The 13,575-nt window shown below is 39.9% G+C and overlaps 1 protein-coding gene across 4 annotated transcripts in view; it reads right to left on the minus strand.

The window, feature by feature from the left end:
* Positions 1 to 13,575, minus strand: part of cadm4 (cell adhesion molecule 4) — a 235,497-nt gene that overhangs the window by 34,486 nt on the left and 187,436 nt on the right. For all 4 annotated transcript variants that reach the window (XM_014975197.2, XM_014975274.2, XM_014974978.2 and 1 more), the window contains exon 3: positions 9,656 to 9,943. In XM_014975197.2, coding sequence (XP_014830683.1) covers positions 9,656 to 9,943 — 288 coding nt within the window. The remainder of the gene's footprint in view (positions 1 to 9,655; positions 9,944 to 13,575) is intronic.

Here is a 13,575-nt window from a genome sequence, read left to right on the forward strand (position 1 = left end):
TGTGAAAAGGAATCGTTTCAACAAAACGCATTTTTTGCCTGCAAGCCAAAACGTTTCATGTTTGTATAACCAGAGAACACCATCTGCTTCAACATGTTTGGTTTGTCCCCTAAATAGATTGTGGCAAAGTTTAAACATGACTTCTTCTGGCTTTCTCTCCACAATGGCTTTGTTCTTTTCAATCCTCCATGCAGATTTGAGTCACACATTCTTTCATCTGAGCTGGGGGTCTCTGCAGCTCCTCTAGAGCAACAATAGACTTTTTAGCTGCTTCTATGATTCATGCTTACCTTGCATGACTTTTCACATTTGGTATACAGTCAGTATTTCTAGTTATGCTGTTGAATTAAAAAGTGCTCTATAAGATGTTCAAATTGTGGAATATTGTTATATAACCGATCCCTGCTTTCTCCACAAGTGTCTTCCTGACCCGTTTGCTGTGTTCCTTGGTCTTCAAGATGCTGTTTGTTCACTAATGTTCTACACTCACGAAGCTCTGTGGACTTCACAGAACAGCTGAATTTATAATAAGATTAAATAACACACATGGGGAATGATGTAGCCTCTGAGGAATAATGATAGCACAGGATTAATTAGGGATGTCAGACAAAATGGAGCTGGTTACATATGAATGCCACTTTGAATACTTTTGTAAGGATCCACAAGTTAAGGTTTTTGTATTTGTGGACCAATAAGTGCTGCAAACCACTACAAGATTGATCAGGATACACAAATAAACCTCTATTCCACCATTTTTTGCACTCTTCCCTGCTTTTTTGAGTTAGGGTAGGTTTGATTTACCATCCAGAAATGCACACTGTTACAGTCAGTAGTGCTAAAGTTGCTAAGGGGCCTAAACTCTTATAAAAAAACCCATTTCAGACAGCTTAAAAAGTCAGTTTCACAATCATTTTGTCTTTGTTTTATTGAAACAGTAAATTACTGTTTCAGTGCAGAACTGCTTACACGTCACTTCATGCACATTAGAGTGTGTGTAATTATACACGTCAGAAGCCTCTGCTCCTAATTTAAATAATTAATGACCGTTCATGACAGGAAGCCTCATTAAAACACACAGTATAGTTATAATAAAATTAATAAAAGATTTAACAGTCTAACACATCCGACAGTAAATCACAGCTTATTTTTTTTCTCACCGATATTTTGGAAAAAAAAAAAGAAAAGGATTTCCTGTGATACAGTGATATTCTGTTTTTTTTTTTAAAATGAAAATGGTCAGGAAGTACCATGTGCCTCATAAAGAAGATATGTACTTTGTCAGCTTGGTTTTATTTGTACAATAGGGTTGATAACAGTGTAAAGAAAAACATAGAGCTTGATCATTATCCAGGTGTGGAGAAGTATACACAAAGATACCAGAACAAGGAAAAACATTAGTTTGACATTAATTAGTAAAAAGAGACTGAAAGAGTTTCAGTATGGAAAAAAAGAATATCATTTAGACATGAAACACTGGTATGTAGTGAGTAACCGTGAGCAGCAATACTTTTAATTCCAAAACAAAACAGATTTTAAAATATATTTATGTTAATTAGGTAGCATTACTTAAATGGGTTCTAAGAGAGAAATCTGAACTAACCCATTCAGTACCAAAGGTTCCCAAAAACCAGTATGTATTTTGCTTAAAAAGTATAATTGGTGAATCTCTCCTGTGCTGTAAGCCTTCATGAGAGCTATAGTAGCATGGTCACAAGCAGCTTAGTGAATAAACCAAGAATTTAAGGAAATTTACATTACGTCTAGCATTAAACACAGAAGCCAAGTTAACAACAGAAACTCTTTCTCCTGGCTGAATAGGCTCAAGGTTTAAGAAAGATGGATCTCAGATATGTTATTGCATCAAGCACCCCTTTAATAGAAAGAAATAGAAAGAACGAGAGAAACTGACTTAGATCAAGGTAACAGTCTAATAAAATGCTCTTGGATTTATCAGAAGCAAAGGACGAAAGGTTAGAGGGTTATAAATGAAGCCGTCTGCCTTTCAGAGTCTGAGGCAGAGAGAGGAAGAGAGGGAGCTGGGAATCTAAAATAAGAGTGATCTGAGCCTTTGTGTTTTAGTAAGCTTGTCAGATTATGAGCAAATGAGATCAACTTTTTATGTATTATTCCAGTCTGTTTATGTTTATGCATTCAGTAGTCACTTTTATCCAAAGCAACTTACACAGGAAGGCATGACAATGCAGTTATTAGCAAAGTATCAATAAGCTAATAATTAGAATGAAGACCTTTTTGACAGGTTCTGTCAGAGGTGACACTGTAGAAACAGAGTCAAGGCAAAGTGGGAAATGCACAAAGAGAAATAGCAGTAGGAGGGTTAAGGACGGATAGGGTAAGTTGGAAGATGCTGTCTAAAGAGTTGGGTCTTCAAGAGTTTCTTGATAGACAGGGATGTCCTTGATCTGATAGGAATCAGAAGGTCAACCCACCATTTTGGAAAGAGTCCAGGTTTCTTTAGTATGACGTGGGAACTGACGGTCCTTTCTGGAGTGACCAAGTTGTGACGCATTTCTTTGCAAAAGCTTTGAAGTAGATGAGAGCCGATCAATTAAGGACTTTGTAGGTTAACAGCAGACATTTGAATGGTTAACTGTAGCCTAAAGGTAGCAAGTGGTGGCCAACAAAGGGATGATGATCTGTGTTCAGGAAGGCTGTTTGAAGACCAGACACTTTTTTTTAACCTTCATTTTACCAGGTAAGTTGATTGTGAGCAAATACTTATTTTCCTCAGTGACCTTTCTGGAAAACCTGCACAAGTGTCACAGCCCAGGCTGAAAACTTTAGCTTTTTATGCCAATTTCAAGTAAATTTGCAAAATGAATATGGGCCAGGAGTGTTTGGGATCTTTGGATATTTATAGTCAAGAGTGGAGAGCAGGGAAGAGTTATTGTTGATTCAATAATCACTCTGCTGATGTTAGCATCCACACTTTAATGGTCGCCATAAACAGTTAACAACATGCGCTCCCGCGCTCATCACCCAACAGAATGAAGAAAACACAGATCTAGCCCCGCCTCCCACTCCTTACATCTCACACATGCGCAGTATGCTACTTACAACTTAACAATCTCCCTTCTTTCTTTAAAGAACACGTAACAGGCTAAAGAAATTTTAGCATTCTAACTTTACTTATTTTAACTCCATTTACTTGAACTTAACTTATGTAAGGAACAGTAGTCTTTTGTTTGTTTTAATCTTTAAATTGCCATTTCCCTTCACTTAGGGCTCTCAGCAGTCCAAGAGCAGACGCCCCCACTTTTGTTAAGCAGTTGGCAAGTTGGTCTTTGGTAGGTGTCCATATGATTTCCTGAATTGTCCCAGAACCCATAAGTTCTTTGATGCTGCTGATCTCAAGCCGGAGTCTCTTTTCAGTTACACATTTTGTGGATTTGACAGCATCAAGGAGGGAATGGTTGTCCGTTACACAGGTAATGGGTAGGATGTTGCGCGTGCCATCACCAACCATGAGCTCTGAATAGAGTGTAGTAAGAAAGACAGCACTATCAATCCCATCTGCTAGTGCTAAAGTCTCTCCAGCTAACGTGCTACGTACCACTCTCCTAATCCGTCTGGATTGCCAGCATATGGGTGAAAATTTTCCATCTTCTCCCATCAGCATGACAAAATGTCCTCCTTGTGTCCCTCCATCTGAGAGGTTTCCCATTGAGGAATCGCTGAACACCACTAGCTTGTGGTATTTGCTGTCTCCTAAGCACTGGAATCTAAGGGTAACTTCCTCAGATTTAAGTTTTCTGATCAGTTTGTTTGCAGAGTGTAATGTTTGAATTGTACCATGTTTTGTGTTTGACGCCAAGATAGATATGTCACACATGATGTCAGGTCTGCTCTGTCTTGCTACCCACAGAATCTGTCCAATCTTGGATTTTAACATGTCCATTTCTGTGTCTGTTAATGGAGCCTCCCGCTGTGGTGCTCTGATGGGATCCATAGGAATGGGCTGTAGGTTTTTAATGTATGCACGCTGTTGTACTCTGATTTCATTCTGCAGAGAATGAACCTCCATTCCAATGTAGTTGAAGCTGTTATGTTCTTCTCTTCCAACTTGAAAAGCAGTTTTCAGTTGGGGGATAATAGCTGAAGAAAACATGTCTGAACCACCCCATACAAAGTCATCTACATGGCATGCAAGGACTCCTGTCACCTTACAGAAATCATCTTGCCAGTAGAAGACAGCTGGATCAACTTTTGACACAGTTCCTCCCAGCTTCTGCATGGTTTCTTTCACTTTGTTGTACCAGAACAAGGAAGCATCTGCTAAGCCATAGACACATTTATTTAACTTCCATACGATTCCTTCGCTCTCTGCCTCTTGAGGTGGACGGAGATACACATCCCGTGTTAAATCTTTACCTTGCAAAAAGGCTGCTTTGATGTCCATAGAGTTCAGCTTCCACTTATTTTGGCATATAACAGCTATAACCATCTTTAGAGATTCAGAGGAACAAGTGGGTGAATCCTTAGGAAGTTCTTGAATGTTAATTTCTTCAAAGCCTCTTGCAACCAGTCTAGCTTTGGGTACTATGTCCACTTGTGTTTTCTTGAGTGTGCACACCCACCTCGTTGATATGCATTTCTGACCTTCATCTTTTTCCTCCACAAATACATTGTTTCTTTTCCAGTTCTCAAGTTCAGTTTGTTTAGCGTGTGAGAAAATATCCTCGTTCACTACTAATATTTCATCTCTGTTGTTAGTATTGGTCTTGACATTTTCAACCACTTCAAGGTTGCTTACTTGTCCCATATCAATGGATCCTTTAGATCCAGCAATTTCCTCTGGCTCAGTATATTCTAAGTTGTACCAGTTTTTGTGTTTCCCACTGGCTTTCCCTGCACGGCTTGTTATTTTTCCAGCATATTTTTGACCTGTTTCTTTGTCTGTGTATTTAATTCCTTGTCCAGCTTTTAGTTTTATTCCTTCACTTACAGTTGTGTGTGTCAGTGGAAGACCATCCCCTTCAGGTTGTACTGGATCACAGGAGGATTCACTGTTTTCTGCAACACCAAGTGATTCATTGCTTGTTGGTGCCATCTCCTCCTCATGTTCACTTTCAAAGTCATGTTCTTCATCAAGTACCGCTGCTGGTGTCTTTGAAAGGTGGTCATCCGTTTTAAATGGATTTTTGCTTTCGCTTTCCCCTAGTTTCTCTTGTGTCTCATTCATTTTTCTCAGCTTAGACTGGTGTACTCTGACATACGTTCCACCATGCCTGACGAATATTACTACACCATCTTGGCCAATAACCACACCTGGCCCTTTCCACTCCTGACAGTCTGTACGTTTATAATAGACTTTGTCTCCTGTTTCATATTTGTCATCTGTGGGTCGCAGCTGTTTTCGGAGGGCTCTTCGGATCCTCTCAGAACATTCAGCCTCAGCAAAGGCTTTTCTCATGCCATGCAGTGTTGCAGTGTGATGACCCATCCATGTGTTGACATCAGTTTCCAATGCTGGAGGTCTATCAATTAGAACTGAAGGCAGGTTTGGGTTTTGACCAAAAACAAGTTGATAGGGACTGTAGCCATGTACATTGTGCATGCTGTTTTTTGCCATCAAAGCCCAGTCCAGAGCCATTTTCCAGTCACATTTGTTGTCTCTCTTTACCTTGAGTAGCATTTCAGTGAGAATCTGATTGTGTCTTTCCAGTAGGCCGTTGCTCCATGGACTGTATCCAGCAGTGGCTTTAACCTCAATGTTAAAATGTTCAGCCATGTCTCTTATTTCTTCATTGTTAAATTCACCTCCATTGTCAGTGAATAATCTGCGTGGTGGGCCATGAACGCTTATCCAGCAGTGAATAAAGTGCTTCACTATCTCTTTGGGTCTTTTTGTGGTGATAATGCTCCCTGCACTGAATCTTGTAAAATGGTCGATGGCATGTAGATACCACAAACCTGGCTCAAGCTCATGTAGGTCCACAGCTACAGTTTCATTATACGTTGAAGCCATGGGTAAACCCACTGCAGGTTTAGGTTTTGCTCTACTGTACCGGATGCATATTTCACAGTTTTTTACAATTTCCTTCAGGATTGTAATGCTTTCATCATCAGTGTTGCCTGAGCAAGACAAGAGCTTTTGTAGTCTGTCAACTGAGGCATGTCCAAATTGTTTATGTAGCTTTAGCAGTACTGTTTTTTTTCTTTTGTTGTCATGTTTTCTGTCACAATGAGAATTTCATCTTCATCATTTGGTGTCTCACTTTGTTTAAACTGGCTTTCATTATTGATCCTTTCCTTTCTTAAGTTTACACAATAATGTCCAGAAGATGTCAGTTCAAGTTTTACAGGTTGGTCAAACATCATTGCTTTGTCTTGAGCAATGTCTAAAACAGCACTCGCTCTCTTCAGTGATGTTTTGCTCAAAAGCATCGGTATATCTGCTGGAACTACTTCTGTCTCAATGTTGCATTTAGTTTTTCCTATTGTTGCAGGAATAGTCACCTTTCTTGTGGATTGCACCAGTTTTCCATCCCCAAACCGGAAAGGTCTTGCACTCTTTTCATCTTTAATCTTTATTAATTCTCTCTGAGGCAGCCCACTTACATAATCTGCAAGCCATTTTTCACCACACACAGTTCTTGTACAGGCAGTGTCAATCACAGCAGATCCCAAAGCTTCTACCATGAAGATCTGTGTGTCAGATGGGAATTCGTCTGAAAACAGAGTAATATTACATTCTTCAACATTGTCTTTTGATCCCTCAACATTTGTTAGCTTCACATGTTCTCTTTTATTGGGGCAGTCTTTTGCCCAGTGATAAGTGCTCTGACATATTGCACATTTAGTTCTTCTCCCGTATTTGTCGAGTGGATTAGTCCCTGCAGCTGTTCTTGGGCTTTGCTCTGAGTTTGAACTCCGTTCACGCTTGCCTGTGTATTTGGTGAAAAAGGCTGAGTCGCCCTCTTGTGGAGGATAGACATTATCACCGAAGATTCTTTTCAAAGCCGATTTCATGTTGTCAAAAGATACAGTGGAACAGGCGGTAAGAGCTAGCTGTTTGTCTTTAACGTTTAGCCCCGCGGTGTCTAATAGCTTGAATGCTAACACTGCATCCGGTAGTTCCATTTTGAACTTACGTAACTTGTTGTACCGTCGTTCAAATTCGATAATGTAATCCATCATGGACGTGTCGCCACGTCTGTCGATCCGATCAAACTCCGTGTAAGCTTCGTACTGTCGATCCTTTTCTTCTTTTAAAAACACTGAATCCAACTTGTTTAAAAGAACGCTCATTCCTGTATCGTCGTTGAGGTGTTCCGCAGCGATTTCCAGCGCGCTTTCTCTCGCTCTTCCTGATAGCGACAGGGTAACCGCTAGGGCCTGTTTCTTTTTGTCCAAGTCGGTAACAAGTCTCCAGATTTCAATTTCATTTTTCCAACTTTCGTAAGACGTCTTCTCGTCGAACGGTGGGGGAACTTTGTAATTTCCAGCAGCGGCCATCCTCTGCTACCAATGTTGATTCAATAATCACTCTGCTGATGTTAGCATCCACACTTTAATGGTCGCCATAAACAGTTAACAACATGCGCTCCCGCGCTCATCACCCAACAGAATGAAGAAAACACAGATCTAGCCCCGCCTCCCACTCCTTACATCTCACACATGCGCAGTATGCTACTTACAACTTAACAGTTATAGCTGCTGAATGTTCAGAGCTCTTTTTCAACACTCAACTAACTCAAAATTTGTCTGGTGGTCAAGTGTTGGTTGTTTTTTTTTTGTTGTTTTTTTTTTCCCCCACCAACTGTAAAAGCTTTCGAGTTGATTTCAAGTAGGATTGGTATTGTGAAGCTTTTTCTGAGTTTCTGGCAAAAAAAGCTCTTTGTGTAAGTGAAAAAGTCTATGTAGAAATTACAAAAAAAACACAAGAAATCCATCAGAAAAACAGCAAAAATTCAAGTGAGGACGAGTGAGCACAATGTTTGGAACATAAAATAAAAACGCATCAAAAATTCGCCTGGCGCATTGGTAAAGTACATCCAGTGCATCTTTCCAATATTGAAGGCTAAAACAGCTCTCGTGCATAAAGAAAAACCCCTCTCCATGTCTACCTTCCAGGGAATGGTTTAAATGTTTGCTCACAAATAAAAAATGGAAAGGTGGGCCATGGATATTAATTGTGGTTCTTTACTCTGACACTGATGGAAAACTACGCCTGTGCATTTTTGCTGCTGAAGTCATTTTCAAAAGAGTTGCAGCTGTAATCTAATCACAATTTGGTGCTACAAAGTATTGACTCAGGAGTCCTAAATAGATATACATGCCAGACTTTTTTAGATTTCTATTTGTTAAAATCCGCTAACAATTATGGGTCATTTTTCTTTCACACTACCTTGTGGGCCTTAGAGGTTATGACGAGACAAAACGGTAAAAACGTTCAAATGGGTAGGAATACTTTTGCGAGGCAATGTCATCTGCACAGAGAGAATAGGCTCATTACCATAATAGTTTTTATTCTGGCCAGAGAAAATTAAGATCAACTGTAACCAAAATAACAGGCAGGAAACAAACAGGGTAGGCTTGAAATATTTATGAACAAAAGCATCCAAAATGAAGGCAGTGTGACAGCTCAGTGTTTACTGATGATGTGATAAAAAATAAGAGACTCGCCCATATGAATTTTAAACGTGCCATAAATATACAGAGAATAGACTATCTTCTCACATCCAGGTAAATTTAAAAAGGTGGATTTGAAGAAGCTTCACAGAACAGATAGCCAGTGACCCAAAACATATTGCAAAAGCAAACCTGAAGATTTTAGTGGTAAAAAAAAAAAAAAAAGAGGAGTATCCTGCAGTAGCCAGGGTCAATCCCTTAATCTGAACCTCACTGAGGTGCATTTCACTTTCTGAAAGCTTTATTAAAGGCAGAAATACCTGTGGATGCACAAAAGCTGTAGCAAATACTTAAAAATATATAAGAAATAATGCTTTCCTATTTGGTTTCCATGTGGTGCTCCAGCTAGAGACTCCAGGGCTCATCGGTATGTCATGAGTCAATAATTTAAATCAATTCTTTGAGCATTCTAGTAGAAAAAAATGAATATATTTTTGCTTAACACCTCAAAGTGATATAAATTGTGTCACTTTTTGAGAATTGCTTCACCGTACTGTAAACTTGTTTTGATTTTAAATGTGAACGTACTCTGGGAATAATAAAAATGTGTGAAAACATTTGCAGATGCTGATGATCTGTTGTCTCTGCATACACTTCTACTAATACGCAACATGGTGGGGTTCCTTAATGAACTGATAATGACTCCCAGAAACAACAGGACTGCAAAATTACTTCATTTCCAATGTAAGGAAATGTTTGATTTCAGTGATTAAAATGGAGGAAATGTTAGGTAAAAGTCTGGCACCTCGACAGCTCAAATCCTCATTTTTCCTCCATTTATCCATCCGTCGTTAACCGATCTTTTTCCCCTGATTCAGCTCCCTTTCATCCTGTCAAGCCATCAATCACCCATCCATTTATTTCCATTTTATTCTGCACTCAGTCTGTGGTGTAAACCTACCATTCCACTTCACCTGTCTTTTACCATCTCATTAACTTTCACATTCATCTCTCCTAATCATCCACCCATCCATCACTCCACATCTAAGCTCTGTCCTTGTACCTGGTATCTCGCGGCCGTTGTGCATCCAGCGCAGGGTGGTGGCCGGCTTGCTCCGCGGCGACACGCAGGTGAGCTCGGCCTCGCCGCCCTCCACGGCCTCCTGCTTCACCTCCACCGTCGGGGTTTCTGGAGGGACGGAAACAGATAGCGTCGCCACCTGGTGGTGCGTAGCATCCGTGTACAGCTGGCAGAAGTAGCCTCCCTCGTCGGACACGCTGACGTTGGTCAGGGTGATGCGCACCAGCCGTTGCGTGAAGAGCACCATCTGGAAACGGTCGTCCTTCAGAGCTAGAGTAAGGGGGAAATAAAAAGAGAAAACTTGCTGTTGTTGAGGTTGACACACAAAAAGGGAGTGAGGGAAGGGTGGACACAAGTAGCAAACGGTAAGAGTAAAAGCCAGACAAAAGCAGAAAATAGTTTTCTTTTATTTATGAATTGAAAAGTTGAATTTAAATAACTATATAAAAATTATTTTTGTGCAAAACTTTTAGACCATTCCTTTGTGTGTTAAGGAGCCAGACGCTGAAATATTTTAAAGTGGAGACAATCTGTAGTTATTTAATCTTTCTAAATGCCTTTCAGAGTTCCTTTTTGTTCTTGGCTCATTTTCTGTCAAGTCCTTGTGCCACTTGTGAAGTAGTTTTATTGTGTCTCACTCCAAAGTGAACAAACTCCTGTTAAAATGCCAGACTTCAGTGATTACAAAAGTAGACATCGAAGTAAACATTTTAAAACCCTTTCCACATCTAGCGATATTTAATTGAAGACAAATCTAGTAAAATTAAGGTGAAAAACATTTGTGGGAGGAAATATTTGGTAAAAGTAAAACGGTGGTTTAATGATACTGCATAAATGTGCACACACTTAGCCTAATTTTTGAAGCATCTTTTAATTCGGTTTTGGCAATAATTTTTTTGGAGTTCACACCTGTCGTCATTTGTAGTGAATGTGATTAACCTGAATAAAGTTATCTTAGTCTAGTTTGATTTTACTGGCATTTACTAATTAGCATCCTTTAGCTGAAACCACAATTTGGAGACAGGTTACCAATGGTTAAAATGACATCATTGGTGAAAGGTATCAGGCAGGAGAAGCATACAAAATAAGTGTGCATTATTACATACACACCATAGTCCAGCAAATACACCAATTACAAAACAATTTGAGAAACTATGGAACCAAGGAACATTACTAAAAGTTCACATTTTTCAGTAAGTGAGACAAGGCAGAAACTGGTAAGGAACACCAAAGGAGCTGGAGGGATTTCTGGGTCGGACCAGTCGTCTTCTACATGTGACAACATCCGTATGTTCATTTGGAAATAATATTTTTTTTCACCCAAACTCCATTCAAAAATCTCCTAAAACCTTGTGCGAGAATGTGTTGTGGTCTGATGAAACCAAACTTCACCTTTTGGTCACAATTACTAAAAGGTAGAAAACAACAAATCCCCCAAAGATCACGATACTCAAATGAAACATTGTGGTGGCACCATCATCCTCTGGGGTTAGTTTTGCCTCACATGAAATTAGATTTACTGAAAAGGGAAGTGAAATTACTGAAAGTGTGAAATACAAGGCAGTTTTGATACAAAACCTTCAGGTGTCTATAAAGTTGAATGTTACGACATATTTCACTACTTAGCGTCATTGTGAGTCCTTGCACAAGGCAAAGTCAGCGAAACAATGGCTGCACCAACTTAATATCGCTACCATAATAGTGATATCAAGCTATTGCTAAAGGTCATTACGTTAATGACCTTAAATTTGACCTGTAAATTAAAGGTCATTGAAAAAATGCCTAACATGGGGAAACAAAGCTAGTTGCAGTTCAGTGCGTATGGTCAAAGCTGCAGCTTTGATTGTAGTCTTGTGTTGTTGCAAGTGATTTCAAAACATATTGTTTTACTCTAGTCAAATCTTTTTTTAGTGCACATCTCTGTAGATATAGATAACCTTTTACTTACACTGTCTGGTAAGTATTAACAAATTCCTAAGAGAAACAGAGGCCGCATAATTCAGTGGCATGACATTTTCAGCTTTGAAATCAGTTATTGCTTGGCCTCCAGATAGTTAGCTCTGTTTTCAGTGAACAGCGGGTTCTATCTCATAAAGCGAGGAGTCCGAATAGTTTCAACATCTAATTTGTGATGTCACTCTTATGAACAGCTCAGCACACGAAATAGAGGCTGTGAGCATCCCAGATGACTGCTGCCCTGGAACTGATAGTGCCGCTAAATCTAAGGTTTCGTTTGAGGGGGGGGAAAAAAGAAGGAAGAAAGTTCAGAGCAAGTTTGCAAAGTGAGTCTCCAGAGCCGCTTGAGTATGTGGATTGATACAACTCGGCCTGTATATGGGCTCCCTCATTTCCTGCTCATTTTCTCCTGAGTACTGATTGGACTGTCATGAAGTATAACGGAGGCATTTTTTTCTTGTTAGTTTGTTCTTTCTAATTTAAGAGAAGATTGTTTTAAGATTTTAATTATTGTCGTTTCCCCTGCCTCATCTTGGCGCAATGAAAATAATGCTCCACGTTCAATGAGACGAACCTTTAGAACGGCCAGCTTCTGACGGGAGCTGAATACTCCAAGTCGTAAATTGACATCAGCTTTCAAAACGCAGCAATTGCAGTCCACCTTGAACCTCAAATCAGTGAGCTACAAAACATCACAGCGCATGAGGAAGAAAGATGGAGGGACATTAAAAGCTTGAAAGTGAAAAGGTGAGCTTGTAGCAGTTTTTCTTTTGAAAGGAAAGGAATTGAGTTAATGGGAGGAAAAATCCTGGTAATACCCAATAATTCAATAGCTGTCTGTGGATGACAGTAACTCGGTGACCACAGATTCACATAAATGCCTCTAGGGCTCAGTTTGTATTAAGCTGACCGTGAAACCGCTCTCATTTTGTGTTTGGTTCTGTCCCCGTTTTGTTTCTTTTGTGTTTGGCTCAGCGAGATGAAAAACCCCAACACCGCCCTTATGTAGCACCCGGCCACCTCAAAGCACAATACGCAATATCAGAGAGAGAGAGAGCCAGAGATATTTTTTTGTGGATAAGTGCATCTTTGTTTGTTTTCTAGAGGGTGTGAAGGGGAGAGGAAAGCAAATTGAAAGAAATAAACTAATATAAGTACATTCTGTAACAGGGGTAGCAAAATATTATACGGTACAACACTGAATTCAACAGCCAGGCGTGGAGGCATGAAGTTAGTCCACTCCTCCAGATCCTATGCCACAATAATCTCTCCACCCCATCCAAATCTTTTTTTCTCTCCCCTGAATAGCGGTGTGAGGATTGTTAGAGCTATTCCCCACAGACAGGTAAGTCTTTTTCCTCCTCTCTGCACAAAATGGCAACTAAATGTCAGACTGCTGTTCTAGTCCAAGTTCACCTTTATTGTCCTGTCTCATTTGCATGCTGATGAGGGCTGGCAAAAGGAGAAGAAATAGAGACATGGACCACTGAGGAGGAGAAAGGCTCCATTTGGTTAGTTGCCCTCTTTGCTGAAGCTGACCGTCCCCACATTGTCATAAAACACAACTGCGACTGGTGGCTTGCTTGCACAACATGTCGCACAATTTTCTTCGCTAACTGCAGTGGCTTTATTTCGAGAGTTTATAGCTAATAGGAATGAATGGAGAAAGACCCTGGTTTATGATCTGGTTGGCAGATGGATAATAGCCACGGATGTATGGAAGTGAAAAGTCAACAAGGTGTAATTTATGTTTTCGGAATCTGGGACTTTCTGTTTGCTTCCAGAGGTGTACTGCAAAAATATTCATACTTAACTTATCCTGCTTTTGTCAAGTTTTAGCCACAAACTTTAGTAATTTACAGGGGTTTCATGGGGCAGGCCACAAACTTGTAACGAAGTGTGAGCCTGCGATAACCTCATGTTAGTGTAAATCTGTCTGTTCTGTG

This window comes from Poecilia mexicana, unplaced genomic scaffold (genome assembly GCF_051168715.1).
Source record: "Poecilia mexicana isolate PSO_F unplaced genomic scaffold, ASM5116871v1 scaffold_16, whole genome shotgun sequence".
Classification (NCBI taxonomy): Eukaryota; Metazoa; Chordata; class Actinopteri; order Cyprinodontiformes; family Poeciliidae; genus Poecilia; species Poecilia mexicana.